The sequence below is a fragment of the Heptranchias perlo genome, chromosome 32 (assembly GCF_035084215.1).
Source record: "Heptranchias perlo isolate sHepPer1 chromosome 32, sHepPer1.hap1, whole genome shotgun sequence".
Lineage (NCBI taxonomy): Eukaryota > Metazoa > Chordata > Chondrichthyes > Hexanchiformes > Hexanchidae > Heptranchias > Heptranchias perlo.
Window position 1 is genome coordinate 11,188,620 of NC_090356.1, and position 17,746 is coordinate 11,206,365.

Consider the following 17,746-nt stretch of genomic DNA (forward strand, 5'->3'; position numbering starts at 1 on the left):
AGGGATGAGGGACTTCAGTTACTTGGATAGACTGGAGAAGCTGGGATTGTTCTCCTTGGAACAGAGAAAGCTGCGAGGAGATTTGATAGAGGTATTCAAAATTATGAAGGGTCTAGACAGAGTAGATAGAGAGAAACTGTTCCTATTGGCGGAAGGGTCAAGAACCAGAGGACATCGATTTAAGGTGATTGGCAAAAGAACCAAAGATGACATGAGGAAAAACTTTTTTACACAGCAGGTGGTTAGGATCTGGAATGCACTGCCCGAGGGTGTGGTGGAGGCAGATTCAATCATGGCCTTCAAAAGGGAACTGGATAAGTACTTGAAAGGGAAAAAATTGCAGGGATACGGGGATAGGGTGGGGGAGTGGGACTAGCTGGATTGCTCTTGCATGGAGCCGGCGCGGACTCGATGTTCTCGAATGGCCTCCTTCTGTGCTGTAACCTTTCTATGATTGTAAAATACACATTTTGCCCCTTTTAGCAGTTCTAATCCAAAGTATATGCTACATCCACTTCTGCAGAACTTGTGGCATAATTCTTGGTTTAATTGTCTGCCCCACTGTTGAGACGAAGCTCAGAAAAAAGCAGTAAAGACCTGTTTTGCTGGACCTCCACCCTTTATATTGCCTCAGAATTTTCTGAATCACACCACTATGGTCTGCCTCCAAACCCCCGCCAACCTACATCTAACCCTCTTTTCCCTCCAGCCTCCAGGATGTTTTGTGGCAATTTGGGCCTTCCAGCTACTGGATTTCCAATAATGATGCCATTAGAGGCCAGCAACTATGATCAAATTCCCTGCCCCTTGTGCTAGCACTAGGTCCTTCCAGGAAGTCTGCCTTTACCATGAATCCCCCACAGGCCACGTTCATGACCTGAGACAGGAATATACAGGCATTCCTGGGCCTGGACAGGAACAGCACACTTCTGATTAACAGCTCCTGTTCCGTGACTAGATGAGGGGGCAGGTAAATCTGACCGTACTTCTTTTGAAGTGTGTATTTTGCTGTCACCACTTTACATAAGGTGAGAGATGTCAGTAACTGCAATGGAACACTTTCCATAATGGGCATTAGTGTTCAGCATCAACCACTTACAGATCAGGCATATGTAACCAGTTGCAAACTAAAATCTTCTGCACTAATAATGTCATAACCTGAACTTCAAGAATTTGAATTTCAGATATTGCACCTATGCAAATTCTCCACTGCCCAGCCGAGCATAGCCCAAGCCCCATTAAGCAATGGTGTAAAGGTTATATTTTAAGCTATATCTAGTATTATGGAATTTTAATGTCAGCAGAATGTCTTGTACGCTTTGAAACCATTACTGTCTTAAAAGTTTCAAAATCGAGCTGAAAAGTCCACAAGGGTGGAGTATGCCCACCCGCTCCAGAGGAACACAGCCCACTTGGGCTAATTCCAGGAAGCTTGGGTACAGGTTCATAGAAATTTCAGCACAGAAGGAGGCCTCATGCCTTTGCTGATGCTAACTCCTCAAGTGGAACTGTAATCGCATTTCCAAAATTTGCCTTTTCAAATATTTGTCCTGTTCCCTTTTTAATGTTGTTAATTGCCACTTGCGGTAAAGCATTTCTATGTTCTAATAACCCTCTGAGGGGGGAAAAAAATCTTATTCCCCTTTGTTGTTCTGGTAATGCTGTGTCAATGCTCCCTTGTTAACGATTCACCAACCAGTGGAAACAATTTTTAACAATGCCACCAAAACTCAGAACATTCTCTTTGGCTCCCCTTCAGTACATCCGGACCTCTGGCCTTCAGCCCATAAACCTCCGTGACTCGAGCTGCTTCATGGAGTGTGGAGCCGCAGGTGCTGCTTCATGGAGTGTGGAGCCGCAGGTCCTCCTCCATGTTGAACACCACTTGGAGGAAGCACTGAGAGTAGCAAGGGCACAGAATGTACTCTTGGTGGGGGGCTTCAATGTCCATCACCAAGACGGGCTCAGTAGCACCACTACTGACCGAGTCCTGAAGGACATAGCTGCCAGACTGGGCCTGCGGCAGGTGGTGAGCGAACCAACGTGAGGGGAAAACTTACTTGACCTCGTCCTCACTTAACTACCTTTTGCAGATGCATCTGTCCATGATAGTAGTGGTAGGAGTGACCACCGCACAGTCCTCGTGGAGATGAAGTCCCGTCTTCGCACTGTGGACACCATCCAAAGTGTTGTGTGGCACTACCACCGTGCTAAATGGGATAGATTCAGAACAGATCTGGCAGCTCAAAATTGGGCATCCATGAGGCGCTGTGGGCCATCAGCAGCAGCAGAATTGTATTCCAGCACAATCGATAACCTCGTGGCCCGGCATAGTCCTCACTCTACCATTACCAACAAGCCAGGGGTTCAACCCTGGTTCAATGAGGAGTGTAGAAGAGCATGCCAGGAGCAGCACCGGCGTACCTAAAAATGAGGTGCCAACCTGGTGAAGCTACAACTCAGGACTACATGCATGCTAAACAGCGGAAGCAACATGCTATAGACAGATCTAAGCGATTCCACAACCAACAGATCAGATCAAAGCTCTGCAGTCCTGCCACATCCAGTCATGAATGGTGGTGGACAATTAACTAACGGGAGGAGGAGGCTCTGTAAACATCGCCATCCTCAACGATGGCGGAGTCCAGCACGTGAGTGCAAAAGACAAGGCTGAAGTATTTGCAACTATCTTCAGCCAGAAGTGCTGAGTGGATGATCCATCTCGGCCGCCTCCCGATATCCCCACCATCACAGAAGCCAGTCTTCAGCCAATTCGATTCACTCCACGTGATATCAAGAAACAGCTGAGTGCACTGGATACAGCAAAGGCTATGGGCCCCGACAACATCCCGGCTGTAATGCTAAAGACTTGTGCTCCAGAACTAGCCGCGCCTCTAGCCAAGCTGTTCCAGTACAGCTACAACACTGGCATCTACCCGACAATGTGGAAAATTGCCCAGGTATGTCCTGTCCACAAAAAGCAGGACAAATCCAATCCGGCCAATTACCACCCCATCAGTCTACCCTCAATCATCAGCAAAGTGATGGAAGGTGTCGTCGACAGTGCTATCAAGCGACACTTACTCACCAATAACCTGCTCACCGCTGCTCACTTTGGGTTCTGCCAGGACCACTCGGCTCCAGACCTCATTACAGCCTTGGTCCAAACATGGACAAAAGAGCTGAATTCCAGAGGTGAGGTGAGAGTGACTGCCCTTGACATCAAGGCAGCATTTGACCGAGTGTGGCACCAAGGAGCCCTCGTAAAATTGAAGTCAATGGGAATCAGGGGGAAAACTCTCCAGTGGCTGGAGTCATACCGAGCACAAAGGAAGATGGTAGTGGTTGTTGGAGGCCAATCATCTCAGCCCCAGGACATTGCTGCAGGAGTTCCTCAAGGCAGTGTCCTAGGCCCAACCATCTTCAGCTGCTTCATCTATGACCTTCCCTCCATCATAAGGTCAGAAATGGGGATGTTTGCTGATGATTGCACAGTGTTCAGTTCCACTCGCAACCCCTCAGGTAATGAAGCAGTCCGAGCCCAGATGCAGCAAGACCTGGACAACATCCAGGCTTGGGCTCATAAGTGGCAAATAACATTCGTACCAGACAAGTGCCAGGCAATGGCCATCTCCAACAAGAGAGAGTCTAACCACCTCCCCTTGACATTCAACGGCATTACCATCGCCGAATCCCCCACCATCAACATCCTGGGGGTCACCATTGACCAGAAACTTAACTGGACCAGCCATATAAATACTGTGGCTACAAGAGCAGGTCAGAGGCTGGGTATTCTGTGGTGAGTGACTCACCTCCTGACTCCCCAAAGCCTTTCCACCATCCACAAGGCACAAGTCAGGAGTGTGATGGAATACTATCCACTTGCCTGGATAAGTGCAGCTCCAACAACACTCAAGAAGCTCGACACCATCCAGGACAAAGCAGCCCGCTTGATTGGCACCCCATCCACCACCATAAACATTCACTTCCTTCACCACCGGCGCACAGTGGCTGCAATGTGTACCATCCACAGGATGCACTGCAGCAACTCACCAAGGCTTCTTCGACAGCACCTCCCAAACCCGCGACCTCTACCACCTAGAAGGACAAGAGCAGCAGGTACAATGGGAACAATACCACCTGCACGTTCCCCTCCAAGTCACACACCATCCCGACTTGGAAATTTATCGCCGTTCCTTCATCATTGCTGGGTCAAAATCCTGGAACTCCCTTCCTAACAGCACTGTGGGAGAACCTTCACCACATGGTCTGCAGCGGTTCAAGAAGGCGGCTCACCACCACCTTCTGAAGGGCAATTAGGGACGGGCAATAAATGCCGACCTCGCCAGCGACGCCCACATCCCATGAACAAATAAAAAAAAACGCCAAGCTCTGTTTCCTCCCCCACCTTCTTCCATCTCTGTGGCATCAGTCCCTTCTCCACCCATTTACTGCTGAAACCCTCGTTTGTTCCTTCATCGCCTGAAGGCTTGATATCTCCAGTGCTCTTATTGGTCTCCCCACATCAGCCCTCCACATACTTGTACTCATATAAAACGCCAGAGCTTGCATTGTCATTCACACTCCAATCACCCCTGTCCTTTTCCAGCTCTTCTACTTCGTATCATCAGTGCCATTTGTTCAGCCAGTATGGTCCTACTTGCTGAAATTTTCTATACAGTTTCCTTTGCCTTACCACATCCTTCCCCACTTAGAAAAACCTCCTCAACACGCTCCTCTTCTTTTTGGTTCCCCGTCCTAGCCGCATGTTCCTCATCCTAGCTGCTCATTCCTCTCTCCTTTCTTTATTTCGAGTTTATCCCTTTACTTCTGATGGTCAAGCACAGTGAAACATTTTCCTGCACATAAGGAGCACTATATAAATGCAAGTCTTCATTCCAGTGAATCTTTGTTCAATCTCTTCCCTTGTTCTAATATCCATCATATAATGGCATGCCCAGAACTGCACACAATATTCTAACTGTAGTTGAACAAGTGTCTTATACCACTTCCTTGCTCTCCTATTCAATGCCCTTCAGTAACAAACAACAAACAGTGAGTATTGGCTGACTATTCCACTATGGGAGCATCATAGCCAAAGTCCAGAAATGTTGCAATTTTTACATAGGTCATTGGATAGCCATCAAGCAGTTAGCCAGGTAAATTTCCCTCTCCCCATCTTATGGGTACTGAGGCAGTTGTAGTGCCCCTACACCTACCCAAGTTGGGGCCAATTAACAGCACAAGCCTGATCTTACATGGCCTAGCAAACAAACTGCTCGTGCAGGGAACCCTCAAAAAAAGACTTAATGGGGAGGTGACATTTTTAAGTAACAAAGGAATCCATAAGTGGGATACAGTGAAGTGATTTGTACTTAACCAGAGAGAATTAGAACCTTTAAAAAAACATAACTTTCATATTTTCAGTCATTGGATCCTGGAATAGACTGCCACCTAATGTGGGAGAAATTGGCCCTGAAGTATTTGCAAGAAATTAGATCCGTTGCTGATTTATCAGCAAGTAAAGGATATGGATCTATGGCAAGAAGATGAAAAATGCCGAGGAACTAGATAGACTGAATACTTTGTTTTCATGCTTGTGTGATTTTTATTTGTGTGTTTTTTCTGGTCAAGTGTCAATGCATGCTAATGGATCATTTCACTTTTTAGTAATCTTGATATAGGTTTGAGGGACCCTCTATGGTGCCCCAACAATGCTCCTTAACCCCAACCTCTGAAGAGCACCTGAACTGTGCTGTTCTTCCTTGGCTCAATTTATGAAATAGCTCGCACTTCAGAAAGTCATTGATTGCACGTGAAAGGTACAATAGAAAAAGCAAGAAATTCACTGAATTCCTGATGTAGCAAAATATGGTGTCAAACCGGCCAGTCACACAACAAAAGTTCACTGCACAGATGATGCATATCTTTTAGCAATTGGTTTCCTGCAGCTTACTGAAGCAGAGACACAGAAGAACAGTTTTCTTGGAAGGAGTGGTGTTCAGTTTAAATTTCAAAATATTTGCAAAAAAAAAGCAGAGTCCTCTGTGGGAGTTTTACAAATTAAACTGAGTCTGAGTCTTGAAAAACAAAGCAACTCCATGTTTATATGCTTTCATGACAGTATCCTTCCAATTTACATACACAGCAATATATTTCTCTCAGCCTCTGACCAGTCATTCCCACACCTTTTTTATTTATCATTCCCTCTTTTTTCCAATTTATTTTTCTTTTTTGATTGATGAGCAAATATTCCAGTCCCAGATTACTCAGCCTCACCCGGCCACTAGGAGATTTGCAAGTGTGCATGGCAAGTGACTTGCCCACTGATTTCCACAGTGGAGAAATGCCAACATCTACTTGATGCCTCCACCTGCTGGCAGGGCCAAGATTGGAAACTTAATCTGTTTAACTTTTGGACCTCAGGCTTGAAAGTATAAGAGTAATGAGGCAGAGGCACTGAAGTATTTACAGCTGTCTGAGAAGGAATAGTATTCAGCTTAAATGCAATCAAATATGCATTAATATTTCCTGCTGGGAGTTTTATTGAATAGTCTGAAATTTGAAAAATACAGCAACTCCATTTTTGTGAAACTGTTTATATTTCGGAAAATCATCCATTCAGCAACTAAATTTAAACCAGAAAGTAAAATAGTTTGTGTTACAGGATTAGACTTCTGAAATGTGCTACTGAGGATGGTATGAATGCTCAGTGACAGAGAGGACAGTGGCAGGTCTGAGTTCCATTCAAATCAGTCCATGATCTGAGCCTCAATTAGTAGGGCAGTGCTGAGTGCAGATGGTGCTGAGTGGATGTAAGTAATTTGTTTACCGTTCGGTCTTTAATCAAAATGGCGAGGAGTATGTCTTGTTCCAAAATATGAGACCTTATTAAGAAGTTACAATAAGTAGAAAAGATGTTAAAATACAGTAATACAAGTTATAAGTACAATTAGACACTGGGATACAACCTGGCAAAGGTCTACACCAACAAGGTTCTGAGGTGTACTTCTCGAAAGTCCTTGAAATCACTTGAGTGTGTCCAGTCTTCACTCCAAGAATATTCCAAAAAAAGAGTTTTACGCTCTTACTTATAAATGCACAATCACACAGCAATCTGCTGTACCCTAAGCCCACCCTGTGTTCGCATGGCAATCAACCTTTCTGCAAACCAAACATCATCTGCTGACTTGTAACGCTTTCCATGCTATCATGCTTATAAACATAAGATACAAAATGAAGACAGGATGGCTCATGAAATGATCAACCAAGGACTCATTAGTCAACAAGATTGAGATAATCTCCAATACGTGCAAGCAATATCCTTGAGAAAATGGTGTTTCTTACAGTGGAGATGCTGTACCTTTCATTAGGGGGAGAAAAGAATTGGAAGGAAGATTCATACCTCATTGTTTTCCTGGCATCATCTGGCAACCAACTATAAAAAGGCATTAGTGATGGCATGGAAACAGACTGTGAAATCACCCACTTGGCTGCAGAGTTATTAGGCAGGAGGAAGAAGGGAGAGAGAGGTTACAGAAAAAGTGGGAAACTTATCAAAAATACTCCCATGAAAAATATTGTTTTTTGTCATGTTCTTTAGTCTTTAGAGAATGACGATGAACGATCATGATAGGTGCTAGAATAGTGCAGAAAATAAATAATTTGCATTTATATAGCATCTTTCATGTCCTTATGACATCCAAACTACTTCATAACCAATTAATTTTGAAGCGTTTAGTCACTGTTGTCATGTGGGCAAAAGCTGAAGCCAATTTGCACGCATCAAGGTCCCACAAACAGCAATGAGATAAATGACCAGTTAACCTGTTATGGTGGTGGTGGTAGTGTTTGAGGGATGAATGTTGACCAGGATACTGAGAAGAACTCCCTGCTGTTCTTCAAATATGTCCACCTGAACAGGGAGGCGGGACTTTTAACGTTTCATCTGAAAGACTGCATGACGGACAATACAACGCTCCCTCAGTACTGTACTGAAGTGTCAACCAAGATTCTGTGCTTAATTTCTGGAGTGGTACCAACTGAACCAAGCTGAAACCCTGAGTGATGGCATGTGATTGACATTGTAGTAAAACCAGGTTTTAGTGGCAGCTGAATACAGAAAATAGAGGTAGTAGCATATAATATGACAGAATGTATTAAGTTATAGCTATAAAATGGTATTCTATTTTCAATTCAGAATACTATACAGCTGGGTTTAAATGTAATCATTTGACTTTATCTCTGCAAAAATTAGTGTAAACAGAGTGGAAAGCAGCAAATATCCTGACTGTCTAAAAGGGAGGAAAGCCAGAGCCTCATAGCAGCAGACAGTAACATCCTTCTGATAGTGTCACGAAAACTGTAATGAATGAAAAATTCTCACAACATGAGTAACAGAACATGCTATTTTGAAATTAAACTGTGAAAACCATCCAGCAGTACAATTGTAGATTGTATGAATTGTAAGGGTGTTCATTTTATCAATGTCCAGCAAGTATGCAGCCACCAGCACAGGATAACACAGATGAATGTGTGTTTCTCTAAGAGTTCTCACAATGCCTTCATTGTAAAGAAATCATCTCTGCCACCCTTACTTGAAGTAGGAGAATGACTCCTGGAAAACCAAGGCTACCCTCTGCAGCCATGGTTCATGGCATTTTTGTGCCAGCCCTCGACTCAATCAGAGCATAGGTACGACAAAGCTCATGCGACAACCAGAATGATTATCAAAAATAGTTTCAGGTGTCTCGATTGATCGGCAGCGCCTTAGGTACAACCTTCACGGTCTCAGGAATAGTTGTCATTTGCTGCATGCTCCATAATACTTCGCTATGATCTCAGCACAGAGGTCAAAGATCAGGATTGCAACGCCATGGTACATTAGGAATTAGCTGCAGTACAGCAAGGAAGACTGCTGAGTCAAGCACTAATACAAGATGCTTTCCAATGATTGAAAGAATTGTCCTCTTGAATGTGCAATCCACATCTACAAATTAACATTCTCCAAACTACCTTCATCTATACTCCTGTGCAATTTTTCAAATATCATCTATTTCCATCTTTTGCTGGGCTCCTGCTTTATTCCAACCAGTGACATAAAATGCTGAGCACAATGTTCAAACCAAGTTTATTGGATTAATTGTTTGACTGTTGTTACTGTATTTGTGCCATTGCTTCCCCTTTGTGCTGGTGAATTTGTGCAATGTGCAACACTGAACCTAGTTCTCGTCCTAAGAGATTCTCTTACGGAAGGAGTAAGTGCACACTTTGCAAAGTTTTACTGCTAGCTGCCTGGGATTCCGTTGGCACTAGCTCTCCTTGTGCACAGTGTGATTGTGTGATTCTGAGGCAGCTACCCCCAGTGCTATTACAGTTGCTTGTTCCTGCCTGCTTCCTGGCATTGTCACTTGTGCAGGGTTGCTGGATCTGCCATTGGCTTGAGAGCCAGCTGCCTGTTCCATGACCATTATAGCCATGCCACTGTTACTGGGCACTCCGGCAACATTGATCTGATTGAAAGCAGAACTTAGGGCAGCTATGAGGTTTGTGAGTCCCTGCCCTAAAGTTGTCTGTGTTCAATCTAACACGTTGAAGCCAGCCAAGACAGCACCTTTAAGATTTGAACCCAAGGCTTATATAGCACCAATGTTAGCATTCATGAAAGATGCTCCGATTGCCATTGAGGGCTCTGCTACAAGTATCACAGGAGTTGTCATACCCTCCATGTAGACTGCAATGCAATCATTCATTCTGCATAATGTCAGTTTGGTTCAGTCAGTAACACTTTCATCTTTGAGTCAGACGGTTGTAGGTTCAAGCCCATAATGGACTTGAGCACATAATCTAGAGTGACACTCAGAGCAGTACTGAGGGAGTGCTGCATTGTTGGAGATGCCATTTTTCAGATGAGATATTAAACCAAGACTGCATCTATCTGCTCAGGTAGATATAAAATTTTCCAAGACATTACTTAAAGAAGAGCGATGAGTTCCTCTGTTGTCCTGGCCAATATTTCTCCCGAAACCAACACCACAAAAAACAAATGAACTGATCGTTCATCACATTTGCTGTTTGTGGGATTTTGCTGTGTACAAATTGACTCCCATGTTTGCCAATATAACAAGAGTAACTACACTGCAAAAGTAATTAATTGGCTGTAAAATGCATGTTCTTTCTCTCTTTGTCTTTCCTCCACATTCCTCGCTGGATCTTGCAGTGTATTTTTCATAGATATAAAGGTACTCATGCAGTGCTCCTCAGATAGCAATTTGCATTTGTAAGCAGACTCAGTGAGGTTTGAATCACTGAGGTGCTACAACAGAGGGAGGAGGAACCATGCTGGACATCAACATGATATTTTCCGTGATGTTACTTAAATTTAGTGTGTGCCTGTGTGACAATCCCTCAGTAAAACGACATGAACATTATGGTACTGTCTTTGTGAGCTCGGGGGAAACCTCTGGGTTCATTGTGTCCCATTCCCTTGACGTTTTCATGCCCAATAATGTCAATGGTGGCCTCCTCAAATGAATTTCTTTGGGCCACCACCTGTATGGGTCTGTTCCTGTGAATTATACACCATCTTGTCCTACAAACAGAAAAATAGTATTGTGATATTGCAAGTATTTGGGGTACAGAGAATGTCATTAAGCTTCACAGCCTCAAGGCTGCTACAGATTGATGATACTCAAGTTTAATGTGTGCCTGTGTGATAGTCACTCAATAGGAAGGCTGTTGTCAGGTTGACTTACAAGCAAGAGTCATGAATTAAACCAAAATGTTAACCTAAATTCTGTTACTTTAAATCAATCTTGTCCTTTCTAAGACTTGCTGACAGACATGCAGCTGAATGCACTGGATGTCCTGATTTTAATCTGTACTCTGATTCTTGGTTCACTGTTTCCTTGTTCAGTCTGTAAAAATTCTCCATCTTTATTTGGTCTTCTCCGCGTTCCTTCTTTGCTTCCTATTCTGCCATCAGCCTAGCATGTACTCGCCTTGCATTTTCCCCACTAATGAGCTGGTGCTCTCGTGGTACTTTAAATAATGCTTCTTTCAGCATATTGCTTCGCATTCATTTATGCATTTAGTACTTCCTTTGTATTCTCTTGGCGCATTACCTTGTTGGCCTTGAGTTTGCTTGGCACCTTGCCTGGAACTTACCCAGCAGCTTCCGAGTTCTTGGCTCAGTACCTCACTCATCAGCCTGTGAACTTAGCGCAGAAAAACTCTCTTCCTCACTAAAGAAATTACATAGAATTAGACATAGAAACCGGCCATTCAGCCCAACCAGTCCATGTTGGTGTAAATCCTCCACATGAGTAGTATTCCATAGCCTTGTGCCTGCCCTGTCCCCATATCCCTTTATTTCCCCTTTCCTTCAACCACCTATCTAACATATTCTTTTTTTCGTATTTTTATTTCCTCATACCAGGCAGCATCCTATTGATCTGCACTGTACCCTCTCTATTGCCTTAACATCCTTCCTACAGTGTGGAGCCCAAAACTTGCCATAGCATGCCAACAGTGGTCTTACTATTGCAAACCTCTTTCAAGCAGCTCAGATTGGACAACAAATACAGCTCTGAATGCAGGCTAATTAGATATCAATCATGAAAAGATTCACTGCCATTTCGTGAACTAGGTTTTCAAAGGGCCAACATTATAAACTCGATATGGCTCTCACCTCTGAAACAGTTTACAGCTTCAGACCTTGAAAAACTGGCAACTCTCTTAAAGCACAATGGTACGTGTTTGCTCCATGCCTCTGATATCCTTCTTTTCTTTGTCACTGTGTGTCACCAAGATCTCCACTTCCATTCTAAGTGTCTGTTCCTGTCCAAAATCGGCTCCACAATTAAATTCAGTGTCCCCGGCTAGGTAGGAAAAAACATTAGCCAGTGTTACAGTCAGAGGCTGGGTTTTATTTATGATTAGATGTGCTATCCCTCAAAAATCAATAAGTTTCTTGAAATGTTAAGGTTAAGCATTCATAGATTTATAAAGTATACACTTCATGCAATAGTACTTAAACATACATTTAAAAGATAGTACTTGCAACCACACCTGATGGTTAAGGATTCAAACGCATTACAGTTCTGAGCTCAGCATATAGGTTGATCAAACATTTTGGAATTCTCACTATCTCTACAAACTGTCACTTCTTATACTTTTCTCTCACCCTGACTATGTGACAATTTACACATCTCTGCATTACATTATTGCACAAAAAGTTAAAATACACCATATAAGGAGAATTTAATTGAACGTCTCTTATAGGATCATAGGAATTGCTAGACGAAGAAAGATCAAAGTTCATCTAGTTCGCCTTCTACCATTCTGGTAGTCGCATGATACAATTATAATGGAGTTGTTGACCAATCATAACAAATCAACTTCCATCAATTAGTCTGCAATGGACCCAGAAACGACACGAGGAAAACCCCAGTGGTGGAGAGCTTTGGGAATCATAGGTCCAAAGTCACCTTTTTCCTCCCATACACTTACCCATATGTCATGCCTTAAATTACTCATATACTGTATCCCGAGATATTATTTTCTGAAAGAATTCTGTCTAATTTGCTTTTGAATGAATCAATTCTAACTGCTTCCACCATCTCCCTAGGACGTCTGTCCCGCAGATTGAACACTTGCTCACTGAAATATTGTTTCCACAGATTAGTTTTGAATTTGCCTCCCTTCAAGCGCAGGCTGTGTCCTCTGGTTCTCCTGTTCTGGACAAGGTGAAATAGCTTTGCATTGTTTACATTATCTGGTCCGTTTAGAATCCTAAAAACATCAATCATATCATCTCTCAGCCTCTTTTCCAGTGAGAACATGCCCAATTTATATAATCGCTCTTCATAATCCCTCCATAATTCTGGTTTCTTCTGTGTCCCTTCAATAGCTGCAATATTCTTTTTGTACTGTGGCGAACAGAACTGTACATACTATTCTAAGTGTGGTCGCACCAATGATTTATAAAGTGGCAGGATTACCTCACTATTTCGGCTCAATATTGTCCTTTTAATACATCCCAATATCAGATATGCTTTACTCACTGCCGCCAAACATTGTTGCGATAACCAATTTATTATCAATCAGGTCTCTTTCATTTGCTACGTATATTATTTTCTTTCCATTTATGTAATGGTCCCTTCCTGGATTTTTTGTCCCCATGTGAAGTATTTTGCATTTCTCTACATTGAATTTCACCTGCCACCTGTCTGTCCAATTCCCAAGCATAGTCAAATCCTCCTGTAGCTTATCCTGTTCAGCTTTGGAGTTTATCACCTTCATTAGCTTTGAATCATCTGAATTTTTAATTTTTTTGTTATTCATTCTCAAGATGTGGGCCTCAGTTCAAAACTTCACTCGTTACTAACATTACTACAATATAAATAAATATCAATAGCAATATTACGCTAGCAGACTTCAAATCAATCCGATTAACCCTTTCCTTACATTCCCAATCCTGATTGCTATTCAGTGACCCTTGTTGGAAAATGCACGTGTGGACATTGGGTGAAGATAATATTGGGATTGGCTGTGATATTTCCACAGTTGAATAGCCTGCCCATACTCACTCACTCACTAGGGTTACACAATAGTGAGATGCTGGAAGGCTGCCGTTGCTCATCACGCCCTTCAGGAGAGAAGTAGATTGGGGGGGTGGGGGGGGTGGAAATTGAGGGGGAAAAGTGTTTAGGACCCTTGCTGATTGATGATTTTGCAGGGAACAGTAGCCTTTTGGTACGTCACCCAAAAGGCCATTATTCACATGTGAACCGAGACAACGAGTGCTGCCAGGCTATTTGAGCATGGAGGGCATCACCTGACCTAGCCTGACCCTGTTCTCACTTGATGTCCACACTTGCACCATTTGAAGCAGAGATCAATGAATAGCAATCAGAAGTGGGAACACCCGAATGATTCCTATGCCCCTCTCTAACTCAGTGATATTGAGGCTAATTCTAAGAAAGGTGAGCACCAGCCACTAGTTTTGAACTGAAAAGTCTGGTTCCTGGGGTGGCCACGTGACAATTTTGATAGTCCAAGACTAAAGAGTAAAAGTACATTTTTCAATTGCGACGTTGAAATGCTGTTGTGTGCGTATGTGGGGAGATCTGCTTCGGAGCGTTGCCAACCCTTCCGTATTACCCGGGAGTCTCCCGGAATTGGCAATTGTCCTCCCGGGCGGTGCTGCTGGCCACCCGGGATGAAAGTTCCTTGTGTGCACAGTCGCACATGTCCACCATCTTGGCTGTCTTTGCTTTCAGCGAATCAGTGATGCATTCCTTGGCCCCTGCCATTCTGACAGTCAACATCTTCTCTTCTCCACACAATCAATTTAACAGCTCATTCTTTTTCTTTTCTTTTGTATGTAGTTGCCTTTTCCCCCACCCACTTTCCCTCCACCCTCCCTCTAAAAAAGGGGGCACTTTCGATAGGTGTTTTGTTTGTTTGATGACACTGGGGTAGCCTTTTCTTAATAAAACCATAAGGAGACACTGGGGGAACCCAGTGTCTTCTTATGGTTTTATTAAGAAAAGGCTACACACACATACACTCACACAGGCAGACAGACATACACACGCACACACACACACATACACAATCATGCACAGACAGACATACATACATGCAAAGACACACACACACTCACACAGGCAGACAGACACACATATACACACGCACACATACACAATCACACACAGAGACATACATACATGCAGGGACACGCAGACACATACACACACAGACACACATACATGCACAGAGACACACATACACTCACAAACATGCACAGAGACACACATACACACACACAGATAGACACACAGACATGCACAGGGACACACATACACACACACAGACAGACACACATACATGCACAGAGGCACACATACACTCACAAACATGCACAGAGACACACATACACTCACAAACATGCACAGAGACACACATACACACACACAGATAGACACACAGACATGCACAGGGACACACATACACTCACAAACATGCACAGAGGCACACATACATACTCACAGACACGCAGACATGCACAGGGATACACATACACACTCACACAGACAGACATACATACTCACAGACACACATACACACACATACACACACACAGAGCCTGTGATTGACAGACCGCAGGGTAAACGTCATGCGACGGGACGCGATGACGCAACGCGGGTGACGCGCGCGCGGTAAAGTCGCGCGGATCCCGTTTGTCCCGGGCCGGGCCGGGTCGGGTCGGGTCGGGAGCGGAGAATGGAGGCGCTGTGCCGCGCGCTGGGCGCCCTCCCCACCGCCGTGGCCGGGGGTGTCGGGGTGGGCCTGTGCGCCACCGGAGCCGTCATCTACAAAGTCGCCACCAGGTAAGCGGCGGGAGGTGGAGGAGTGGGGGGAGGGCCTTCGCCCGCGTGGCTGGACCCCGGCTAGGAGCCGCTACAATGGGACTGGGAACCGAGCTGAGGCGGTGGGGGGGGGAGGCGGCGCTGTGGGCGGCTTCATCCCCTTCTAGTTCCCCACCCACCCCCTCAGTCCCTTCCCCCCACACCTCGGGGCTACTAAATTTTTTAAAAAAATATGAATCACAGTAAATGCAGGTCAGCATCTGAAAGAGAAATGTGGATGTTTCCTCATCGGGACATTTCCATTGCATGTGCTGCAATGCATGATCTCTGTTCTCTTCCCTGGATGAGATTTGAAACCTGATTGCTGTCATTTGGGGCTTATCTGTGGCACAGAGTACACACAAGCAGCAACACACAGGTATGCTGGCTCTTTAATTCCTCCTGCACCACCCAAGTTGACTGCCCTTACCTGTAACTGTTAAAAGTAACTTCATTGGAGTTTATCATGGAAGGGGGGGGGGGGGGGGAGGAGGAGGAAGGGGGGGGGGGGGGGGAGGAGGAGGAAGGGTGGGGGGGGGGGGAGGAGGAGGAAGGGTGGGGGGGGGGGAGGAGGAGGAAGGGTGGGGGGGGGGGGAGGAGGAGGAAGAGGGGGAGGAGGAGGAAGGGGGGGGGAGGAGGAAGAGGGGGGGGAGGAGGAAGAGGGGGGGGAGGAGGGGGCACACATTTGTCCTTTTCCCTTAATGTGGGAAACCAGGATTCAGACTCCTCTGCAGTCACATTCTATACTGCCATGAGGTTTAAGTCGCATGTGGCGAGGTGGGTTGCATGTTTCCCAGATTTGGAAATGTTCACCTCACTTATGTGCGTCACTTAGCTAAGAGCTGCCAAAATGTACCCAACTAAGGTCAGCGACGTGGAGTTCCAGGACTTGGGGATTGAAACTTCCTGGCGTTTGAATTTGCTGGGCTGAATGTTTTAATGTTATAATAACGTCAGCAGTATTGTATGTTCTCCTGCCATGTCGAGAAATTTAAAGCTGTCTTTTTGTGCAGTACGCAAGTGATGACAGGTGGAAAAGGAAAGGATGACACACTGTGACATATGGAGACCATGTACAAAAATAGACACACTGATGCAAGGGAAAGACGACAGAATACCAAGCAGTGCAGGAGCAGGGAAATAGAGAGGACAGGAGTATTACTTTACTGAAACGTGTTAAACGTGATCTCTATTTTGCAGTGTCCTTCACCTTCTGAATGAAGGGATGATGTATTATGTATTTTTAGCAAATGTTAGTGGTATAAATTCATATTTTTCATTTTCTAGCTGATGTATTAAAAGAAGACAAAAAGCTTTAAATTCTGTTGCCCCTGGGAGTCCTCATTGACTTGTGCTGGGATACAGTTCTGCAAGTGTCACTTGTCCTCCAGTTTCTCTCCTGAGTAGTAAATCCTCATGTGTGAGCCTGGGCAGTGAGTGTTAGCAGGCTGTTCAACTGTGGGGCATCATGTCAGTCATTTTTTTCCTACATCTGTGAATTTTCCAGCAGGAATTACTGAATAGCGTTAGAACTTATTCTAAAAAAAATCTAACCCACGGGCCCTGACTGTGGAGTCATCACACAGGCGCCATCCTGTTGGAGTTCTATTCATTTCATGCCTATCATGCATCAAATCTGGCATCTTCCTCCATTCTGCTGAGAGTGTTAAAGCTGTGTTCGTACAGAAGTAGAGGTTATACAATTGACTTTAATATCTCTAGGTTCAGTAAGAGGATGACCAGTGTTCCCACTTCTGATCATGGACGAGTATTCTCTGATGGCATTGCATCTGACTGGCCCACAGGTGAGGACTAGATTGGGCTCAGCTGGGATGCCCTCACAGTTGACTAGCCTGCTAACAGTGTTCAGACCTGCACGTGAATAATCGTCAATTGAATGAGGTACTAGCAGGTGCTGGATGCTTTTGGAACCATGCCCCTAGCAAGAAGTCAACATCATCAAGAGGGGAAAGAAATTTTTCCACGAGAGAGCAAGTTAATAGTTTATTCCAGTCTGCACTTGGCAAGTTAAATGGGGAGTTGAATGTTGGTAGTGGGTTCTGTTGTCAAGTGTACATTTTCCAAGTTATGTTCCTCAAAACGGTACTGGGATTCATTGCAGCATTGAGTTTCTTGTCACTGAAATGGGGAGAGCCTGGTACGGCATTCCCTAAGGGTGATAATTTGGGTAAAGTGAGCTCTCTCTCTCGCTCTCGCGCTCTCTCACAAACACACCAGTGAAATCAACATCATGGTGTGCATTATTTTCTGAGGGCGGCAGAGGCATGGATTTAGACGAGTAAGTTATTTTTGAACCTGCCATACTGTAAGAA

The 17,746-nt window shown here is 44.5% G+C and overlaps 1 protein-coding gene across 3 annotated transcripts in view; it reads left to right on the top strand.

Moving 5' to 3' along the window:
- The first annotated feature begins 15,213 nt into the window (after nucleotides 1–15,213).
- Nucleotides 15,214–17,746, top strand: part of tmem201 (transmembrane protein 201) — a 128,722-nt gene continuing 126,189 nt past the window's right edge. For 2 of the 3 annotated variants that reach the window (XM_067970338.1, XM_067970339.1), the window contains exon 1: nucleotides 15,216–15,395. In XM_067970338.1, coding sequence (XP_067826439.1) covers nucleotides 15,289–15,395 — 107 coding nt within the window. In that variant the 5' untranslated portion in view covers nucleotides 15,216–15,288. Of the gene's footprint in view, nucleotides 15,396–17,746 lie in introns of all 3 variants that reach the window. The other variant, XM_067970337.1, reaches the window with a different exon arrangement.